At 38.7% G+C, this 20,121-nt stretch overlaps 1 protein-coding gene across 7 annotated transcripts in view; it reads right to left on the reverse strand.

Annotated features, from left to right (window-relative positions):
* Positions 1 to 1,916: 1,916 nt before the first annotated feature.
* The window catches only part of NAV3 (neuron navigator 3), a 414,503-nt gene continuing 396,298 nt past the window's right edge, over positions 1,917 to 20,121 (reverse strand). For all 7 annotated transcript variants that reach the window (XM_056340408.1, XM_056340406.1, XM_056340405.1 and 4 more), the window contains 11 exons: positions 19,360 to 19,534; positions 15,187 to 15,284; positions 14,432 to 14,527; positions 13,959 to 14,127; positions 12,950 to 13,185; positions 10,833 to 10,987; positions 9,874 to 9,945; positions 9,248 to 9,444; positions 8,511 to 8,629; positions 5,531 to 5,734; positions 1,917 to 3,429 (listed from right to left, as the gene is read on the reverse strand). In XM_056340408.1, coding sequence (XP_056196383.1) covers positions 3,310 to 3,429; positions 5,531 to 5,734; positions 8,511 to 8,629; positions 9,248 to 9,444; positions 9,874 to 9,945; positions 10,833 to 10,987; positions 12,950 to 13,185; positions 13,959 to 14,127; positions 14,432 to 14,527; positions 15,187 to 15,284; positions 19,360 to 19,534 — 1,641 coding nt within the window. In that variant the 3' untranslated portion in view covers positions 1,917 to 3,309. The remainder of the gene's footprint in view (positions 3,430 to 5,530; positions 5,735 to 8,510; positions 8,630 to 9,247; positions 9,445 to 9,873; positions 9,946 to 10,832; positions 10,988 to 12,949; positions 13,186 to 13,958; positions 14,128 to 14,431; positions 14,528 to 15,186; positions 15,285 to 19,359; positions 19,535 to 20,121) is intronic.

The following is a 20,121-nucleotide window of genomic DNA, read 5'->3' on the forward strand; positions in this document are numbered from 1 at the left end:
AAGAAAAGGCATAGCAAAAGACAGTTTGGGGTATTTTTCTCTTGAAAAGAGAGAGATTTAAGACCTAACTGCAAATAAAGCCCTTACAAAACAAATCCACCCAGTGAATAACTAGCCATAATGACAGCAAGGTGCTGGATGTTCTGCTCCGCACTGTTATGTCTAAGGGTCCTTCCAGGGATATGACAATTTCAGAAATTACAGACCTGCTGCTGAGATTTACAGCTGAGATTGTACAACTTGCGGGATCATAATGATCTCTTCTGACCTCAAAGTCTGTGATTAGCTGACTAACATAATTCTAATTTCTTTCTTTGAATTCTATTAAATCATATTGATGTATACCTGCTGAGGAAGTAGCTCTAAGGCCTTCGAGTTTGAAAATAAGGCATGATACCGCACCGGTTTTGTACAGATTTACCACCACTGAAATCAACTGACTTGTATTTGAAGATAATCTTGAGAACAGGGAGACTGTAAAGCTGTTTCTGAACTGCACAAGCTGTTCCCACAATGAAAACAGCCGTTAAAAAATCATACTGAATCCCTGGAACTAGAAACAGTACTTAATTTTGTTTTTACGGAGACCAGATCTGCTGAATACAGAAAATCGCATCCTTCAGTTTGCCATTTTGTTTGTATGTTTTTATATTTGAAATAATATCTAACCGTTAAATGGTCCTGACTGCAAAAACACCAGACTGTGTTTTCAATAAATAATTCCACTTTAATGGCAAAGTAATAATTTAGACAGATACAGTGCGCACACCTGCAAAAAAAATATACGCAAGCTGGTTTACAAGCTAGAGGAACAATAAACCAATAGAAAATACATCATCCAGTTAAGTCCGATGACACCAAATACTTATTATTAGGGCTTTACAAAGACTACAAAACTTTTCAGATGATTTATTTCACTGTTTCTGTCTATTTACATGATATGTTACATCAAAAATGTACAAAATATAAAATGTGTACAGACAAATGTTTCACAAACAATTTCTGAGTTGTAAACTAGGTGGACTCACTGAGATGTATTGCAGGAAGTTTTGTATATGTAGTATTGTGTGTTTGTGTGTTAAATATGGCAGGAAACGATTTGCAGGTTTGCTCAGAGCACAGGTACAGGAAAGAGCAGCTTTCCTTTAGTCAAGTCAGGCAAGATGTATGCGCTGACATTTTGCATCGGAAACAGACTCAGACGTGGGGGGTGTGATGTTGGTCTGACTGAATCCTACGTGCATAAAATCAGTAGAGTGTTGTTATTAGGGCAATAGCACCGTGTAGGAACCTCTAGATTCAGCGATGCAGCTCAGTGCCATTTGGAAACTGCATTGGTTAATCTTGGTCTTAGAGCGAGTGACCACAGGGTGGCCACAAGGAGATAATAGCACCAAATACACATCCCGAAGGTAACATCCCTGGAGGTGTACAGCACATGTCTACACAATGCCAAAGCCCTTAGATACCTTCTTGTTTATGTGCACCTATTTTAACCGAACGTCTCTTGTGGTAAAAGAGCGTTTGTGATTATTCTGAGCAGTTTGGATGCAATCTGGTTGTAGCCTGCCGTGACGTACGCACTTAAAACATTTTCAGATTTTCTCTTCCCCCCCCCCCACCCCCCCCCCACCCCCAAATGTATTGGCTTCATATAGATATTGAAACGTGCTGACTGTAGCATTGATAGCTCCTGCATAGTCATAACAACTGTAAGTACGGTACAAACACACCAGGTAATAACAGCTTTTAAGGTTTGCATTCTGTATTTGTTTGCAACATACAGGAAATCTCAGCAAGTGAAACATCTCTTAACACCAACAGAATAAAATACAATTTTGTTTGTTTGCTTGTTTCTGATTTGATTTGTGCAAGGCTTTTTTTTTCTTTTTCTTTTTTCTTTTTTTTTTCCTCCAATATTTACAATACCCACCCAGTAGACTGTGCAAAACCAACCCACTTTTACAGTATAAACTCTTCCTCTTCCACAGTGGACATCACTGCTTCAGTGTTCTTTTATGTTGAATTCTTCATGTACAACAATAGCAATCAAAACAACATGCTAAAACTAGAAAAAGGAAAAAAACAAACCCAAAACATATATTTGTGCTCATGCTGCATCAAGTGCATCCAGCTCTGCTGGATAAGAATTCAAAACATCTATCCTCCAAAAACTCCATTCCATGGGACCAAATGGATTTAAGCCGATTTCCTCAGCATTTAGGTGGCAGTGGAAGTGGGTTTGGGTTCCTTGTGTATTTCTGAGGGTAGGCAGAGCAATCTATTCACAAGATAAAAATATTATATAGCAACTGTTCTTTCTCCTATCCATTACTTTAAAAAATCATGATATACAGATATGAGGCTACTGTGTTAACTGATGTTTTCTCATTATTAAATGAAGAAAAAAACAGTGTAAATTACCAATGGTTTAGGAATTAAACCAACTGTAAAACTGTTCTAGAAATCTGTTTTTTAAGGCAGTGAGACAGCACCATAAGAAATGTTCCTTCTTTCACTGAAAAGGCTCAAACAAATGAAGCCCTAAAAAGCCTTTAATCAGTGTTGGTTAATAATTGGTATAAAATTGTTGTTAAGGAGTGGGCAGGTGGTTAAAAAAGACCTTTGTGGTAAAAACAACTTTATAAAATCTGTGAATTGTGTACTAAAAACTTGATGGAGCGCATCACCGTGACCATGGCAGTTAGAATTAAATTGGCACTTATCCAGCATATCACAGTCATGTTTTCTGGTGATTGCACAATACTGTTTGTGCTTTCTGAGTTACTACCATCATCTTTGACTTGTTTTGGAATGGGCAGTAGCGTACAACAAAAACACCACTGCAGTCCTGTGACCAGCACCATGTGGCACAACAGAGGTTAGAAGAGAATTAGAAGACTGCATTGTTCATGCAGCTTCTCAGGGTAAACTAAAGGAAAAAACCAGAAGAAATTGCAGTGTAAACTTGTACAGAGAAACAGAGGCTGAGAGAGAGAAAGAGGAAAAGGGGAAAAAAAATATTCCAGTTTGGCTAACACGTGTGCAATCTGCTTAGATGCCCTTGGTCTAGGGCCCTTTCCAGTTGACAAACGGAGTCTCACTTGGCTCCATAGGTATTGAAATGCCTTGAAATTAAACTAATTCAAGCTTTCCACTTCAATTTTTCTTCCTGACTTTGCAAGTTAGGTCTCCTGCCTACCTACAACACACCATGCTCACTCAGGGACCTCGGCGTGCTGCATTAATACTGGCAGTGGTCTAGTGGAAACAGATTTTACCATAATCCTCCACCAAGGTTTGTCCCTTTCAGAGGGTTGATTCAAGGGATGAATCCAAAATGTCATCATGGTGGCTGGTGCTATCACTGTCACAGCTTTGTGCGCTCGAATAGTTGGCTGCCTCTTGAAGCCTCATTAGCATATTCATCTGAAAGAAGAAGGCAAGTTTACATAATCTCATCTCATTTAACGCTGCAGTGACCATGTTAAAATTTAATTAAGCTCCCTTGCTGTATGAGGTGTCCTGGTATCTAGCTGAGGGGACCATACAAAAGGATTTCTGAAGGGTAGGATGCCAGTGGCTCCCCTTGGCACCCTTTTCATTCTCTTCTGGTCTTTAAATAGAAGTTTAAAGGTCCAAAGAGCCAGAGGGATACAATGGAGATGCCTGATAACTCTCTTTAATTCAAGGGTGAGACTGGCCGCAGCTGCAGCACTGGCAGGGGAAGGAAACTGTATCTCAGCTGGACATCTGGACCCATATTTGGAGACAGTCAAGCTTCCAGATAATATTTGGATGGCACAGACACACTTCATTGGAAAAACAATTGAAAACAATGACACTAACATACCCCCTCTACAAGAGAGAGATGGGGAGGGAGTGAGAGAAGGGTGGACTGAGGCCACCTGCTGCAGAAGAGTCCCATCTGCTGTTGAGAGGCTGACCTCAGCAGGGGAGCAGCAACAGATCCTCCTACCAAGGAGAGGAGAGCCTCCACATAATTTGGGGATTATTAGAACCTGAAACCCATCTGAAAAATCATCAAAGAGCAGCATTAAGCCCCTGAGAATTACTTGGATACTTGACGCATAACTCTGTGTAACACTCGGGATATTATTTATAAAACATCTGCTTCTCCCAGCACGATCAGGGCTGCAAGCAATGTTGACATTCCTTTAGTGTTTTTCAAGGAACAAATATAATGCCATTACAAAAAAGCAGGCAATGAAAAACCAAAAAGAAAAAGGTGTTCTTGTGTGTTTGTGTGTGAAGCCCCTTTGTCCAGTTTGTTCAGGAATCCTTACATCTCAATGGCTTCAACCTGCACAGCTTGTAAAGTTTCCTCTAGGCACTGAACAGTGTTTAATACTCTTTAATGTTATCAGGTAGCTTTTGCTGCAGGTTTAATAGGTATCCATCCATGTTTGAGAATACAGGATACATGCACTGGGTGTGACATGTCCTGTTTCCACAAGCGCAGTGTCTGTCTCCCTGTGAGCTCCACTGCAGGCAGAGGCAAGCCCTCCATTCACAAACTTTGACCTTCAGATACTTAGTCAGATACAGACACTGATCACAGTGCGCAGGGAGCGAGGGTGACGGGACGCTGAGCTTGAGCTGCCCAAGTATTTTCACCTTAGTGGAGACGATGTATATATGCTGGAATCCTGGCCAGTACACTCACTGGGCAGCCCAAACCACAGGGTCAAACGATCACCCCAAAGCCTATGGACTGGGAGACAGGATCAAACGAGTTGATTTTCTATACTTCTTCAGGGTGCAAGGTCTGGTTTTGGATATCAAACACTTCACTGAGGCATAGGAGTCATTTTCTTAGCACAGATAAAAATTAAATGCATTTTCGTCTGAGAAAATCCCTTTTCCAAGGGCTGTCTGTTTTACAGAAGTACAGTTCTCTAAAATGATATTTTGAATTGTGATAAAGGCAGTCTATAGAGAAAGCACTATACAATAACAGCGGTTCAATATATGCAATTTAATAGTCCATTATCAGAGGAGGCAATGGTAGACCCTAATGTCTGGAATCATATTTAAATAAAACAATACATGGCCTTGAGGGAAATCAACCTCTTATCTTTTAATGCCACCACACTTGCATTCCTGTCTTCAGTTATTTTGAAATATTTTGAGGGATGGGAGGATGGCTGTCTAATTTGCATTTCCAGTAAATTCACTATGATAGACAAGTTAGATAATGTGAATTTCTCAGTCCTTCATTTGTAGAATGTACAGGAAGGACTGCGCAACCTAGAAAGGTGTTTTTAGAATAAACGGATTATAGGCTGCTGAAGAGTGGTACCCAAACATTATTAACATGATGGTGATAGCTGCCCTCCTGCTAGATTTTCCTTGTTATTTTCAATCTTTTAATAAATTGTAATAGGATTAATTTTAAAAGCCCATTTTGGAACAGGTACACAGTAGTTTTTTACTGTACAATGTACAATTTAACATGTAACAGTAAAGTACATACTGGAAAGCCTTTTCCCTGAAGTTTAAATCTTACCAGGGGATCCCCTTCTGTATCAGTCTGTGGAACATGCTTTGAGGTTGTTCCTTCCTTTGCTGATGCATAACCTTCATAACCAACATCTTCTGGTCTTAACTGAAGCAGTGACGGCCACTCATGCTGTAGAGATGCAGAGCTCCATGGATAGGTATCAGCTACCCACTTGGAGGGATCTTCCCAGGGTGCCCTCTTACCGTACATCTGTATGATGGATGTAACACAGGTAAGTATCCTACAGAGTTTTCAGTACCAGTTGTAACAGCAGACAAAAGTAATCAAAATCATCTAAAATATTTTAGTAAGTGGTTTACTTTCAGATGTGCTCAGCACTTGGATATGATACCACATTCAAAAAACTTAATCTCCATTAATCCTCCTTCAACACGTGGAATGGCTGTGAGTTGAAAAGCACTCCATAACTAGTGATACTTGTAGGCAACAGTGGGAGCCACAAGTTCTTCATGCAATGTGAAATGAGACCTTTAGGTAATTTGCTTAGGGCATATAGGTGAAATTAACTCAGACCTATCTAAAACATTCAAGTTAATTGGATTTTGTTTGAAGTGAATTAGGAAGTGCCAGTACAGATTGTTCTTTTCTCCTAGTAAAATGGGATGCAGAAGCAGACATCTGTCTACACCTTAAGTTTAAAATCTTTCATAAGGTTAAGAGAAGAAATCTTCAAATGGTATTTTTTCCCTGCTATGAAACACAAAAATACTTATGAATCTAGAAGGAGCACAGAGGAAGGAAGACAGAGAATACTGTAAATTTAGGTCTGGTAGCTTCCTCAGTAAAATGCACCCTTGTCCACATTGCTGTTCACAGGTAACACGTTAACCAAGAGCCCCTTGGTTGCTGCTTTACAGATTTCCTTTAGCTATGACAATGACACATTGGGATGGGGAGCCATTCACCAGGGCTTTCTGTGATTTCTTGCAGCTCAGACTCATGCAATCCAAGGAGCAGCATAATATTGGCAGGGCATACACTCATGGAGCATTTAGATGGGCTGCGCTCCTAAAGGGAGTAAAACAGTGAAGGATTTTAGTGTTAAAGCCAGAGAGATGAGTCATGCTTATCACTGCAACACCTGCTCCCAGGCACTTGCTGAATCCAGAGCTCCAGGTTAGGCAGGCACATTCCCTGTATTGTGCACAGAGATTCTCAGATTCCTTCTGCCCTATGCTGAGGTTAGGCTGCTGTAACAGGGATCTGCCTAAATAAACCAAGAGGAAATGTTTCTCAGGGAGGTAGCAGGCTAAACTCCAGGCTGTAGGCAGCACTTCCCCTCATCTGACATAAACAACGATTAAATCTTCTGGAATCTGGAGCAAGGCTGGTAAATCCTGTGTCTGACAAGTGAGATTGCAAAGTACCAGGCTAGAAAGGCATTTTCTCCCCGTTCTTGGTTCCAGGAACATCTAATTATATTATGTAAAATATTTCTCTTTATTATTAACGATGTTATTCTATGGAAGCCATACAAAGCAACTAAAAATTGGAATGGATCATGAAATAACGTATTTTCTTCTATATGCTGCCATCTTCTGCTTCAGAAAAGAAGTTTTCATTTAAGTAGGTACCCAGTATACTTAGGAAAATATGAGCATGAAGAATAGCACTGCATTTTTATAGCTGGTCTAAACAAGTGCTGTTAATCTCACTGTGGCTTTTCTATCACATTTGGCAGTTTTTGCACAAGGCATAAACAGTCTATAATTCCCAGAGAGATAAGCAGTTTTAGGAAACTGAGATATTCAACAGGCAAGATTCTAAGCCTCCATCACATCAATATGTCATGATGTCAATACAAGGTGATGAAGAAATCACAGTTGCTTACACTGCTCTTTGACTTATCCGTAACAATCCCCTCTGCACTACGTAGTAAATTCTTTCAGTGTCATGTGTGGCAAAAAACTGCCTTTCCACAAAACATATATTCAGAGAACATAAAATTGCAGCACATAAAAGAAAAAGGGAAAGGGAGAAAGCCAAATAAATATTGGGGAAAGAAAGGATTAATTTCAAGATTTATGTTTGCCTAGAATGTGTGGAATGGTCTGAAATCTTAATCTACATGGGACAATTTACAATGCTTTCCACAGCAAATCTATCTGTAGCCCTCTTTCTATTTAAGTATAAGAAATATTAGTAGTTCATTAACAATCAGTGGAACTACTGCTAACACCTAGCTCTGGAGCAGATAGGATAGAGGGAACTTTGAAGCACTCCAATCTGACGGCACTGTTACACAAAATGAGAATTATAGTCAGGAGGAAACGTTAGCCCACACAAAGAAAGAAAAAAGCAGAGATAAATCTATAGAAAATACAAGCAGGGTTGCAGCCTGTAAGGGCAAAAAGGGACAAACGTTCATGTTCAGCAGGGCCAAAGAGTAAATTACCTCAACCTGGTTAGATAAGGGCAATATTTTTTTATTTTTTTCCTAAATGGTGAAAATATCCTTGTTCACAAGCTTTCCTCCACAAGGCTGTGTGCCTACATGTGCATGTAGGTGGGAGAGGATTACAGACCAAAGCTATTTTCTTGCACTACTGTAAGGGCTATTAACTTTTCCCTGTAGGGATAGGCTAAGACCTCCTTGACTCGGAGGCAATCTGAGCTGCATTTAGCATTGCTGTGAACTCTTTAAACAGTGTAAAAAGAAGAACCTTCCTGCAGTCACAGAGGAGAAAACCTCTCCATAAAATACAACATATGCTAGTACCAGAGCAGGCAAAGCCAAATTATACATCAGAGTAAGGGCAGGTCGAGAGGAGTTCAAGGCTGATTCTTATAACCCCTCCACAGATTTTCTTCTTGCAGATGCAACAGCATTCATACTTGGATGTATTGGTTTAAAGTAGCTTGGAGAAAGCCTATGAAACTAATCTAAAAAAAAAAAAAAAAAAAAAAAAAGAAAAAGAAAAAGAAAAAGAATGCTGGGAAAGAAATTGGGAAAGAAATGACATACCTGCAGTCCTTCTCTCACAGCTTCCAGGAGATATGGCACCAGGGAATAGTTCCAGAGGTCTGTGAACCACACTCTGGAGCCATCAACATCCATAGGGCAAGGGAGGAAAAGGCGGGGACCTAAGAAGTCAAGTTGTGTATTAAGAAAAGTAGAACTAGGGAACACACTAAAAATAATCTTAACAGAATTTAAAAAGTAGCATTGGAGTGAACTCAAGTGAATAGAATACTAATACAGGACCATAATAAGGGAGCTATCATTCTCCTGTTATTAAAAATTAACTATTGTCACTTTCTCCAAATCTAGAGCCTGATGATCGCTTACAAGTTTTATGGGCAAAGCTATGTGAAAGGATGTCTTCTTTGCTATTCTACTAAAAGACCTCAGGTCCAAGTGGTTTTATGGCTGTAATTATACTGCAGTGTGAAAGCAGGGAAAAAAGATTAAGCTTAGGAAATTTGCTACTGAGGTTGTTTTTTTGTATATTTAACTTTTTAAAATTATGACCATTTACTTGAAAGTCTTTAGTAACCAAGGCAGCAATACCAGGGAATACATATGCTCTCATTAAAGTTTCGATTTTCATTTCAATCTCACTGGCAACCAGACAGATTCTCCACACTGATTTAGTATTTCTTATTGAGAGATGACAACTTTTCAAAACATTATATCTTTCACAAATCTCTAAAATGCTCAGCCTGCATCCTTACTTCAAACCACTTCACCAATGGACTCACCAATGGTTACATCTGAAGAACTGTGCGTTTCTAGGAAGCTGTTGAGATGATGCCATGTTTTGGGGATCCAGTCAATGATTTTGATGAGCTCATTATTGCGTATATTCCTTTCTATTTCAGTCTCAATCAGTTTCCTTCTCAGATATCTGCCCAAGAAACCTTTAACAGGCTCTGTGTGATTAGCACACAGCACCCACCTGGGTAGAAAGGATAAATGTCAAGCAGCAATGAACAGTGAATACATAATTTCCTCTTAAACATACAGATGAAGGTAATGTCATAGGCTTATGAGTCTCATTAGTCACCAAGTATAAAACTGTTCCAATAGATCACATTATTGTCCACTGTCACAACACAAACATTACAGGTTTCAGCAGGAATTCAAGACACTGCTGAAGGCAAATGGCACGCCAGAATGCAATTGTCTTCAGCAACTTGCTAGAGGTGTCAGGAAGTATTTCTTTCACCATTCCCCAACACCATTCAGAGACCCGTCGATACCAGGGAGACAGAGAAACTAAAATACTTTGCTGTGATGAGACACAAGATCAATGTTTAATGAAGAACTTGGCTGAGAAGCAGGGAGTTGTACAAACTCGGCCACAGTAAATACAGAGTGAATGTACCTGAAATTGTGATGCAGCTCCAGATTTGGTGAAGAAGAAACTCCTTGGTTCATGGTTCCAATAATATAGGGGCTGAAAAAAGAAAAATAGTAGGTTTTTTTCTGAGAGAGAAGCCATTCAGATATTCAGAGAACATTCTATCTGCACTAAACCAATTTTAGAAGTCTCTGGATGCATTAGATTTAAAATATTTGAGGCACCCTTTTCTTGATGTTTATTCTTGTATGATTTCCCTTTCTGCACATTTGTAGTTTCTTAGTACTCTTCTGTAATAACTAAATAAATGAGGCAACACTGTCCTCATGTACCTCATAATTTTGCAGTAGGCTTGTTTTAATTTCAGAAGCCAGTGAATCTCATGAGTAAGACACAGCATGCATTGATTTTATGAAGTGAAGTATTTATGATGGCACTTTTACAGCAGAAATAGCCAATGTTATAGGCCAGTATAAGTTCCAGAAAATGTTATTTTTATTCTTGTTTTGCAATAAATGACGGCCAGCAAACTTCGCACTTCTGCACTGCTACAGGAAAACTGTAGGAAGTGCAAGTCCGCCAGATACACAGCTGCTTCTGCATTGGCATGGTCCACGGCTTCACACATATTCCAAATTCCACTATTATAAAGTGCAGTTCTTACTCTCCCATAAACTGTCCTCATGGTATCATTGAGCTTGTGTGATCTGATGGGACAAAAGGGGTAAGACCCTAATTCAGTCATTTAATTACATTCTTAAATTCTGTGGTACGTTTACATGTCACTGAGATGCATGAGAGTCATATAAGTGAAGACACCTAAACACTTGGCTGAAGAGGGTTAAAATTATTCAAGCACATAAGGGCTTTGCTGACAGCCCATGGCAGTCTAAGTTTCTACTGGGACACGTTAAATAACAAACAGCTTTTACTGTTTTAATTGCAAAAGGTGTGTGAAAGGGGAGAGAAGAGCTACTACCTACCATTTATTATATTTACAGTTGAGAAAACCATTGAAGATGTCACTTAGTGAACTGATGTGGTGGAGGTTATCAAGAATTATGACCACAGGGAGGTCAGCACCATTGTTGTCAGCACTGCATTGCTCAGCTAGGTTTGCTAGGTACTGTCGCAGATCCTTCAGCAGAATTTTTTTAAAAAAACAAACAAAACACAACCAACCAACCAAACAAAAAACAAAAAAAGAAAAGATTAACCCAATTAACCATAGATGTAATTTCAGTGGAAAAGATTTTCATAAAGATAAAAAGGCTGCTACAGAGTTTCCCCACTGTGGATCATTCAGCTGGATCAGCACATGCAGAAAGACCTGCTTCTTAGACAGGGCAACACTGAAGACACATGCTAGGGGAAACAAAGGCAATAAACGTAAGGCAAGTGACCGAGGCATACACATTCCTATTTGGTAGATAGAATCCTTAGAAACCTGCTGATAAAATATCTTATGTCCAGAGGAAAATAGGTTGCAATAAAATATGCCGTTTCCAATGGACTGAGATACGTTAATTGCTGGACCGCCATTCTTATGAATGCTACATTTATATATCACCCCTCCACCCCACCCCTACCTCCCCAGTTATCACACTATCTAGCCTTATTAAACTGCTCCATTAGATATCCCCTTTCAGCACTCTCAGTGAAAACCTGTTTGACCTTTTGGGGATACTATATCACACCTCATAATAAAATTTGTTGTGTAAATGCTTTTTTTCTGTCAGTTGTCTGGTTGCCACTTCAGGCTGGAGTAAAAGAGAGCTTTCCATAATCAAAACATTTCATATTTTTCTCAACACTTTGTTGCCACTGAGTATCTGGCCTAGTCAAGTTTTACAGCTGTATCTCTAGAGGTATCTAGGTTGGGAATACTCAGTATTATGGACAAAGTTCCTATTGCTCTATTACTTTCTGGATCAGGGATAGAAGAATCATTTCTTCTTTAATGGGAACGTGCAATATATTTTTTATTTTAAGAAAGATTTTGGTTAGGCTTTTTATGATCAGGTGTCTCTAGGGGAACATCATGGGTTTCTTCCATGGAATAGCACCATCTGTATTATCCAAACACGCTTGGTATTCGACAATGTTATTATTTTCTTTTTTACTACAAACTCAAAAGTTCTATATAAATTTTAATAGAAACAAAGGAAAAGGAAAAACCAAAACCAAAACACATACAAGAAGCAATTTACCAGAAATCCAAAGGCTAGCTCTTTTGTGGGACAGTTTTCATTATAAATGTATGTGCTATAACAATAAAACACAAATACATCTCCTGCCAAAGCAAATGGCATCACAAATCCTCTATATAAAGACAGTGAAAAGAGGCTTTTTTATGGGAATGGTCCTCTTGCCCCTTTGGGATCTGTATGTTCTTCCTTCTTATGTTACGTTAACATTCATTATGTTTTGTGCAAATCAGAAAGCTCTGGGCAAAACCTTTCATTTTCTTTTCCCTGGGTACCAGGTTAGGTGTATACCCAATTCAGAACAGCAAGTGAATAGTATTATCTGTAGCTAGCACAGTAGTCATGCTAGAAGGTTGATAATCTGAACTATGTAAACCACTGTGAATGTGATGTGAGGCATGAGGCATTTTTTAGTACAGTCAGCTTCCTGACCAATGCACTCCAGCAACCATGGCAGCAGGTGTATTAATCCAGTGCTGATTAAGAAGCGGAACCCAAGACAGTAATTCAAAATCCCCATTCTGAAATCTTTGCTAACAATAGGCTGCTATTATCACTACAAAAAAAGCAAGTTAAAGTAGTATTACTATATATCCAACCTTTCTGACAAAGGAATTACAGGGACACTAAGAATTCAATTTATATGGGAATTTGACTCTGCATCCATCTTTACAGTGGGTTTCCTCAAGTGAAAGAAAATTCAGACTTCCTTCATAGTGCTTTGGTGGTTTGTTTAGAACAGAAAATTCTGGTCCCTGTTTCTCACTGGAATTGGAGACTGAATTCTTGTAGGAAAAAGTGCTGAGCAACAAAACAGTATGCCAATTAACAGGATCCACACTGCATCATCACTACAAATTGGGCAGTAGTTTATCTTTTCAGCTGTAACTTACCTTGCTTGACTTGTGATCTACATTAAAAGTTGCAATTGCATCTTCAGGTTTTTTTCTGCCAGATTTAGTTATAATATATTCAGCCAGCCTGTTAGCTAAATAGGTCTTTCCTGTGCCACTGGGTCCCGACAGAATAATTCTGTGATGTTCCATCAGTAAATTAAAGTACCGCTGGGTAATTGGCTTAGGAATTAATGTGTCAAACACAAAACTGTCCAAACTGTTTTCTTCCACTCCTGGGAACAAAAGAAAAGAAAAATAGCCTGTCTTCAGCCTTGCTAAGGCAGGTGTAGGTTTGGCGCAGCACCTGATGGCATCAGTGTTATGCTCACTCAAAGCAAGGTAATAAACTTCTGCCTAAATCAAATTCATACCAAGGGAATTGGTATTGGTACTGTGGAAATGCTTATATCCTTTCACAGGGCCAAAAAACTAAACAATGGTAGTAGGACAAGATGAGTGGGAGAGACGAAATAAAAGTAAACATGAAGAGAAGGCTCAGTGAGGCAAAGGTGTATGTTTCAAACACTACAGGCAACCATGACAAAAAAAAAGGTCAAAGTGACAGCCCACAAGGGTTACTGGTTGTCACATCAATGTATGTATTGTTCTTTTGAAGGCATTCGTCCCCTCCAGTAGCAAATCCCTACAGCTTTTGAAATGTATCACATTTTTCTGGTGGAACTGGGTAATGCATAAATATTTTCCATCCTAATCATCTGGTTTGGGGCTGGAAATTTTGCCACTATTCAGAAATTTTTACTTTGCTGTGATTTGGCAGTCAGGCAGAGAAGTACCAAGATATTCTTAGATTTGCCTCAAAATGCCACACTGTGTTAGGTATTGTACAATATCACACAGAGGGCTTATGTGATAAATAAGATAATTTTTTTCTCCTTGAACTGGAGAGAAAATACAGAAAGGTCAAGTGTAAGAAAAAAATAGGAAGGGATGGTGGACTGCAGTGAAGAGCTCTCCAGTATCTGCAGAAATATTCTTGGGGCTTTACCTTTCAGGTTCACAGTGATGACATTGTTCTCTCCGACCAGATACCCACACGGCAGCAGTTCAGGCACTTCTAGGCTATGGGCTCTAATTACATCTCCTATACAATAGCTAGCAATGCAGTCAGAGCTTAAACCCAGGCTAGTAGTCGGATCTACTCGGAAAATATATTCCTGAAATTATATGAAAACATAAGGCATAAAAATAAAAACGGTTATTGAATGAAAGCAGTTTGGAAAATATTTTGGTACAGGTGAAGTCACCTGACAAGAAGATTCTTGCAGTCACATTCAATAGAGAACTGCCTACAAACATGAAAAAAGAACAGCAACATTAAGAATATACTTTAATAGTGGTGTTAGCTGTATGTCAAAAAGCAAAACAAAAACTTGGCAAGACAACCCCCAAACTACAGAATTTTTCTTATGTTAAAAATAAAACTGAATTAATACTTGAGCTAATTTTTCAGTGTCTTACCTTAAAGAGACGTCTGATTACACCATCTAAAACGTCCCATTTTGTTTTTCCGCTGACTCCAATTGATCCTATCAGATATGCATGTGGTTTTTGATCCTGCAAACAGAGATTTTTTGAAACAGGACTAAAAATGGTGGTAATCAGTTTTCTATGAAGATTCATAATTTCCCCAATGAAGAAAAATAATATTTTTTAGAATGTGATGTTACAACTTTGTTAATAGTCTATCTGAAATCGGTATAGATGAAAATACTTTGGCACATCTCTATAAGGGAGGAAATACAGCATCTTACTCTGCTCTTTGATTGCATCTGTTTTTTTAAAGAGCTGAATATAAATAAAAGATGCAATGTATTTATAATATTTTGTAATACAGAACACGAAAACACAACAATGCAATTCCAAATTGATTAGCTTAGCATCATATCCACAGTTGCCCCCTAAGGGGTCCAAGGCATAGATCTAATTTATAATGACTTTTAAATGGAGATAGCAAGTCCCAGAACATCCTACTACTAATTAAACTGAGAATTGGTAATGTCTGAGCCACCACAAAGGCAGAAGGAGGCCATATGATATTAGTCTGTGGAGAGTGCCTAACTGTATTGAGCATGGATGACAGAGAAAAGAGTTGCTGTCTTTAGGATATTTCCCTTCAGCTCCTGGGTGAAAATACTGAAACAAATTGAGCTACTGTATTGCAAGATTTACCTGAGTTATAACTCTGTGTCTAGGCCTTTGGGTGATGAACTTACCTTGGCTCGACTATAGCCCTTGTTTATAGTGACTAAAATTTTCACACTATGACCTTCTTTGTGGAGTGCTCCATCAGTGACATCATCCAACAAAATATCTACAATAGAAGAAGGGAACTAAAGTGATCAACCTGACAAATCACATCAGTTATATTCACATCATCAGGTCAATATTTGTTCAAAGGATTTTTTAGTTAAAAAGAAAGGCTATCATCACAACAACTTGCAGTCATTTTAAATGGTACTTATTCCTAATTTGCCTTTTCTGTTGGAGACAAAAAAAAAGAAAAGTTACAATTTGTCATTTTTTTAAAGCAATATTATGACATTTAATCATGTAGAAATGAATAGGGAATCTATAAATAAATAAATTTTTGCTTTATAGTCTTGCCTTAACTTTCCTTCTTGGAACTTGTTCAAAATCTCCATAAATTCACAAAGTAATGTTTAAAACCTAAATTAAGTTTATATCTTTGGGCACTCATTGTGCCCTTAAGAATGTTGTAGGAAGAAAAACAAAAGTCCTTGCATTTGTATGTTTGCTACTAGGTAAAATAGCATTTAATTTCTTTCCAGCTGATTTCTTTACCTTCTGTACACATGGCATGGATAGTCTTTTTTACCCCCACAATACAGTCTTACAAACAGTATCCATTAGAAACCACTTTGCAGTCCTCCAGAATATAGGACTCTGTATTCAGGTACGCCTCTAAGAAAAATTTTCATTTTTCTTGGAGGTAAAGAGTGACTCTGACCTGGTCTATGCCTCTTTTTCTACCTTTTCACTAACTCCTAAAATGCAAAAGCAGAAGGATGTATTTCTTACTGAAGGCTGAGCCTGCAGCTTTATTACAAGGGACAAAACTGCTGTCTTAGAAGTTGTCTTAAGAGATTTTACTGTTACACACTTCAACAAATTAGGAGAGATTATGGATTTGCATTTGGGCATGTAGTGACAGGACAAGGGGTAATGGATTTAAACTGAAAAAGGGTAGATTTAGATTAGATATTAGGAAGAAAATCTTTACTGTGAGGGTGGTGAGGCACTGGAACAGGTTGCCCAGAGAAGCTGTGGACACCCCGTCCCTCGAAGTGTTCAAGGCCAGGTTGGATGGGGCTTTGAGCTACATGGTCTAGCGGAAGGTGTCCCTGCCCATGGCAGGGGGGCTGGAACTGGATGATCTCTAAGGTCCCTTCCAACCCAAACCATTCCATGATTCTATGATTTTATTCAAACACCAGCACAGTAATCCACTACCTTAAGTCCTGCTCATTCTTATTAGGATGATTGAAGAAAAGCATCAACTTCTTGTCACAGTCTGCACAAGGTCAGATGTCACCCAAATTAAATGAGGTGCCAGAAAGATTCTGTCATTTGCTTAAAGCAAAACCAAAGAAGACTTACAAATATGACTTCAATGAATGTATTAAAAAATAAGTCCTCATGTAAAATTTTTGACAACTTACACCCAGATCTAGAAAGCAGATTCTGCTGTTGGGTGTTTTTTGTTTTGTTTTTGCTTTTAAAATTGATCTAATGAAGAAGCATTTTTGTTGTGAGCTTAAACAACTCCATGCTTGTTTTGCTCCTTTCTTCCAGGCAGACAGTTTTTCTGTACCACCAGCACTGGATATTTCACTTGTCTTGCGTTTTGGCATATTTGACAAACCTTAAGAGTTTCCATAATGTTATAGTTCGTCTGCGGGCAACTTACAATATAACGGATCCCCCTGTTAAATTTTTCAATCTCTAAATGACCCTCATGTAGCCTTTTAAATACGTTTTTCTGTAAGTCTTTAGGAATGAGGAACTGCTCTGTGGCTAGAAGAAAATTCCACTTTCTAAGAGCTCTCACTGACACAAGGAGCTGAGAAGATGCCCAAGGGGGTCTAATTTCACAGTGGTGCTAGTTTCTTTAATTATGTCCTGCCAGGCCTCCTCCTTAGGTGTGCTATGGTGGCTCTGGCTCACTTCTTTTCTGAGCTCTGGCACTTCTTTCATCGGACAGTAGAGTGTTGTGTTTGTCCTTGTTTACTGCTCTTTACTCCAGTGACTGACTGAAATACAGCTGTCTGTGACCACTGAGCCCCTTCCCAGCTTGCCGCTCACACCTATCTGGAGGAGATGGTCATACCCTTAGGAAGTGGCAATGGATAGCTTTGGTCATTTCCAGATGACCACAGTCATTTGGAGTCACTGGTCTTCCAGAAAGTGCCACAGTATTTTTTAATATGATGCGCCAAAGCCCTTGTTATCTCTCTCAGCTAAGTCTCCAGCATAATTAACCTCTCCATATCTCGAGGATTTTTGTTCAATGGTACTCCAGCTGCCACAGAAATCCCACAAGACTTGGTAGAAAGCTGTCACCCTTCCAAGTTCTCTGGCATGGTGACAAAATGATATTCACGACGATCAAAAAGGCTGGATTCATAAACAAACAAAATCCTCCCCTCCTCATTAAGCATGCTTATTTCTTTAATTCCTTGTAACCAAAAGTAATTACTTTGCATCCTAGAAAAAACATTTAGAACCAATAACAGAAAATTATATAAAGATTACAGAATCACAGAATCAGTTAGATTGGAAAAGACCCTTAAGATCACCAAGTCCAAGCACATTTCTTCTTCCTGTTCCTTCTCCTACTCCTTTTCTCCTCCTCTTCCTCTTTTTCCTCCAGACTTTATTTCTGTTCTTTTACTAAACACTTCCTCCTCATTTTGTTCATCATCATTTTTTTCCTTATATTTCACCTTCCTGTGTTCCTCTCCCTGGTCCTCTTTTCGTATCTTATTCTCATCCAGTTCCTTCTCCTTTGCTTGAAACTCATCCTCCTGCTCTTCCTCCTACATGTTTCTTCCTGTATCTAGACAGAGTTAGTACCAAGTGACAAAATGCTAATAGCTGCTGCTCATGAAAGAGATTCCACAATTACTATTATGAAAAAAATCCTGTTTCATTTGTGTTGGTTTTGGGTTTGTTTCTTTAGTGGTTTTTTTTGATGTGTGGGGATGTGTGAGCAGAAACCATAGAAACTTTTTCTCACTGTTTTTGCAATAGTTCATTGCATACCGAGGCCCAGGTCAGGTTCATCCATGCCAAAAGTTAAACCTGGCAAAAAAAGTAGGCTGGAATGTAAATAAAAAATATACCAATTTTCATATAAAATCTGATATTAACCAGAAGAAATATTCAAATATCCGTGTAATCAATGACTGGCAAGATAATATGACTAACTGCCAATCCAAATTTTAGTCAGGAAGTTTGGCACATTCCCAGCTGTACTCTTGCCTAGACTCTTTCTACAATTATTAGCCACATTTTTATTGCTTCCAGAGACTGCATTATACTTTCTGTGGAGTCTAATGAGCTAATGAGCTCTGATTTTCTTTTGCCCTGCTCCTGGTTCTAATGCTAGAGACAGCACTTCTGTTTCTTGGCTACATTATCAAAACAAGTGTAGAAGGCTTATTATCATAAACCCTATGGCATAGAAAATAATAAAATGTTAACGTTCAGGATGTGGACCAAAGTTCTGCTTGCTTTCTCTCATTCATTGAAGACAATGAGAGTGCTTAATAAGCTAGGCAGGGTTTGTCTCCTATGATAAAGGGTGATATGGTTCAACATAGGCTAACTAGCTGTATCACATTAGAGACATGTAAGGGATAAAGCTAACTGAGACCACCTTCTGCCCCAGCTGCAAATACAAAATGAAGCTAAGGGAGCCGAATGAATGATAAAAGACCTTTAAACAACAACCAAAAAGTAAGTTTCATGTACTATGCTTATACTTATCCCATAGGGACAAGAGAATATATCTATACAGTTGTCAAGTATACTGCAACAGATACCGTCCTTTTCAAATAAATTGTGAGCTAGATGACCAAAGAGGATTGTAAGGTAGGTAGGTAGACAGTATCATAGCTAGGAACTGAGCACACATCATGAACAGTCTCTTACTGCTATTCAGAGCCTTCTAAAAGCAACATTTTCAGAAATCACTACCAGCATTCTTCCTCATTTCCATTAATGAATGCATATCTGATGTTTACCTGAGTGATATGAGGTGTTTTAATTTTCAGACATGCCTCTTATATAGGGCCCATTAAGAGGGTGAAAATAATAAAACCTTACTAATAGCTGAGGTATCCATGCGCCCGAAACTTGTTTACCTGATGTAACAGATTCTGTGATGTTTAAATTGTTCAGAGAAAGTCCTAGTGACTGCCGTGATGAAGAAGATGATGTGCTGCTTGAAGACTCTGATGATGGCCGGGCAGGCTTTCCAGTATTTCCAGTCTCTGCCTTTAAACGATCATTTTCAGCTTTCAGTATTTCAATTTCATTCTGTATTCAAAAGAATTTAACATAAAAGCACAGGAGGTTATTCTTTTGGAAAACCACTGGGGGTGGCTATTCTGGTGCTTGTTGTTCACCTGCAAGAGCTAACAGGTTTACAGCTTCCACAGCAGTATGTAGCACTGTATATCAGAAGTACAACACAGTCAGTGAAAAATGGATTGCCTTCACTTCTGAAATGAAGGGAAAAAACCCTATAACCTTGTCTTAGGTTTTGTCTCAAGACAGTTCCTAAACAACACAAGCTTCAAGCTTTCTGAATTTATTGTACCGTTGACTGTAATACAAGTGTGGTGAGAATTTTACCAGTCATCGCCACTTCTATAACCTCCTTTCTGTTGTCAAATATCTTAGCCAACAGCCAGTTAGGACAGCTATTGTTAAAATTTTGGATATGTCAATGTTCCTAAAAACACAGAAAATTATTGTTGCCATTGAATGTAAAATTTAAGCAGTAATTTCACAGAGAAAAAATAAAAGTCGACAACTAGAAATTCATAGTTTAACAGTTTCATAAACCTTCTTGCTATCAGATAAGACTTTTTGATCATTCAGACATGGGATTGTTTGCATAA

This window comes from Falco biarmicus, chromosome 5, assembly GCF_023638135.1.
Source record: "Falco biarmicus isolate bFalBia1 chromosome 5, bFalBia1.pri, whole genome shotgun sequence".
NCBI classification, from domain to species: domain Eukaryota; kingdom Metazoa; phylum Chordata; class Aves; order Falconiformes; family Falconidae; genus Falco; species Falco biarmicus.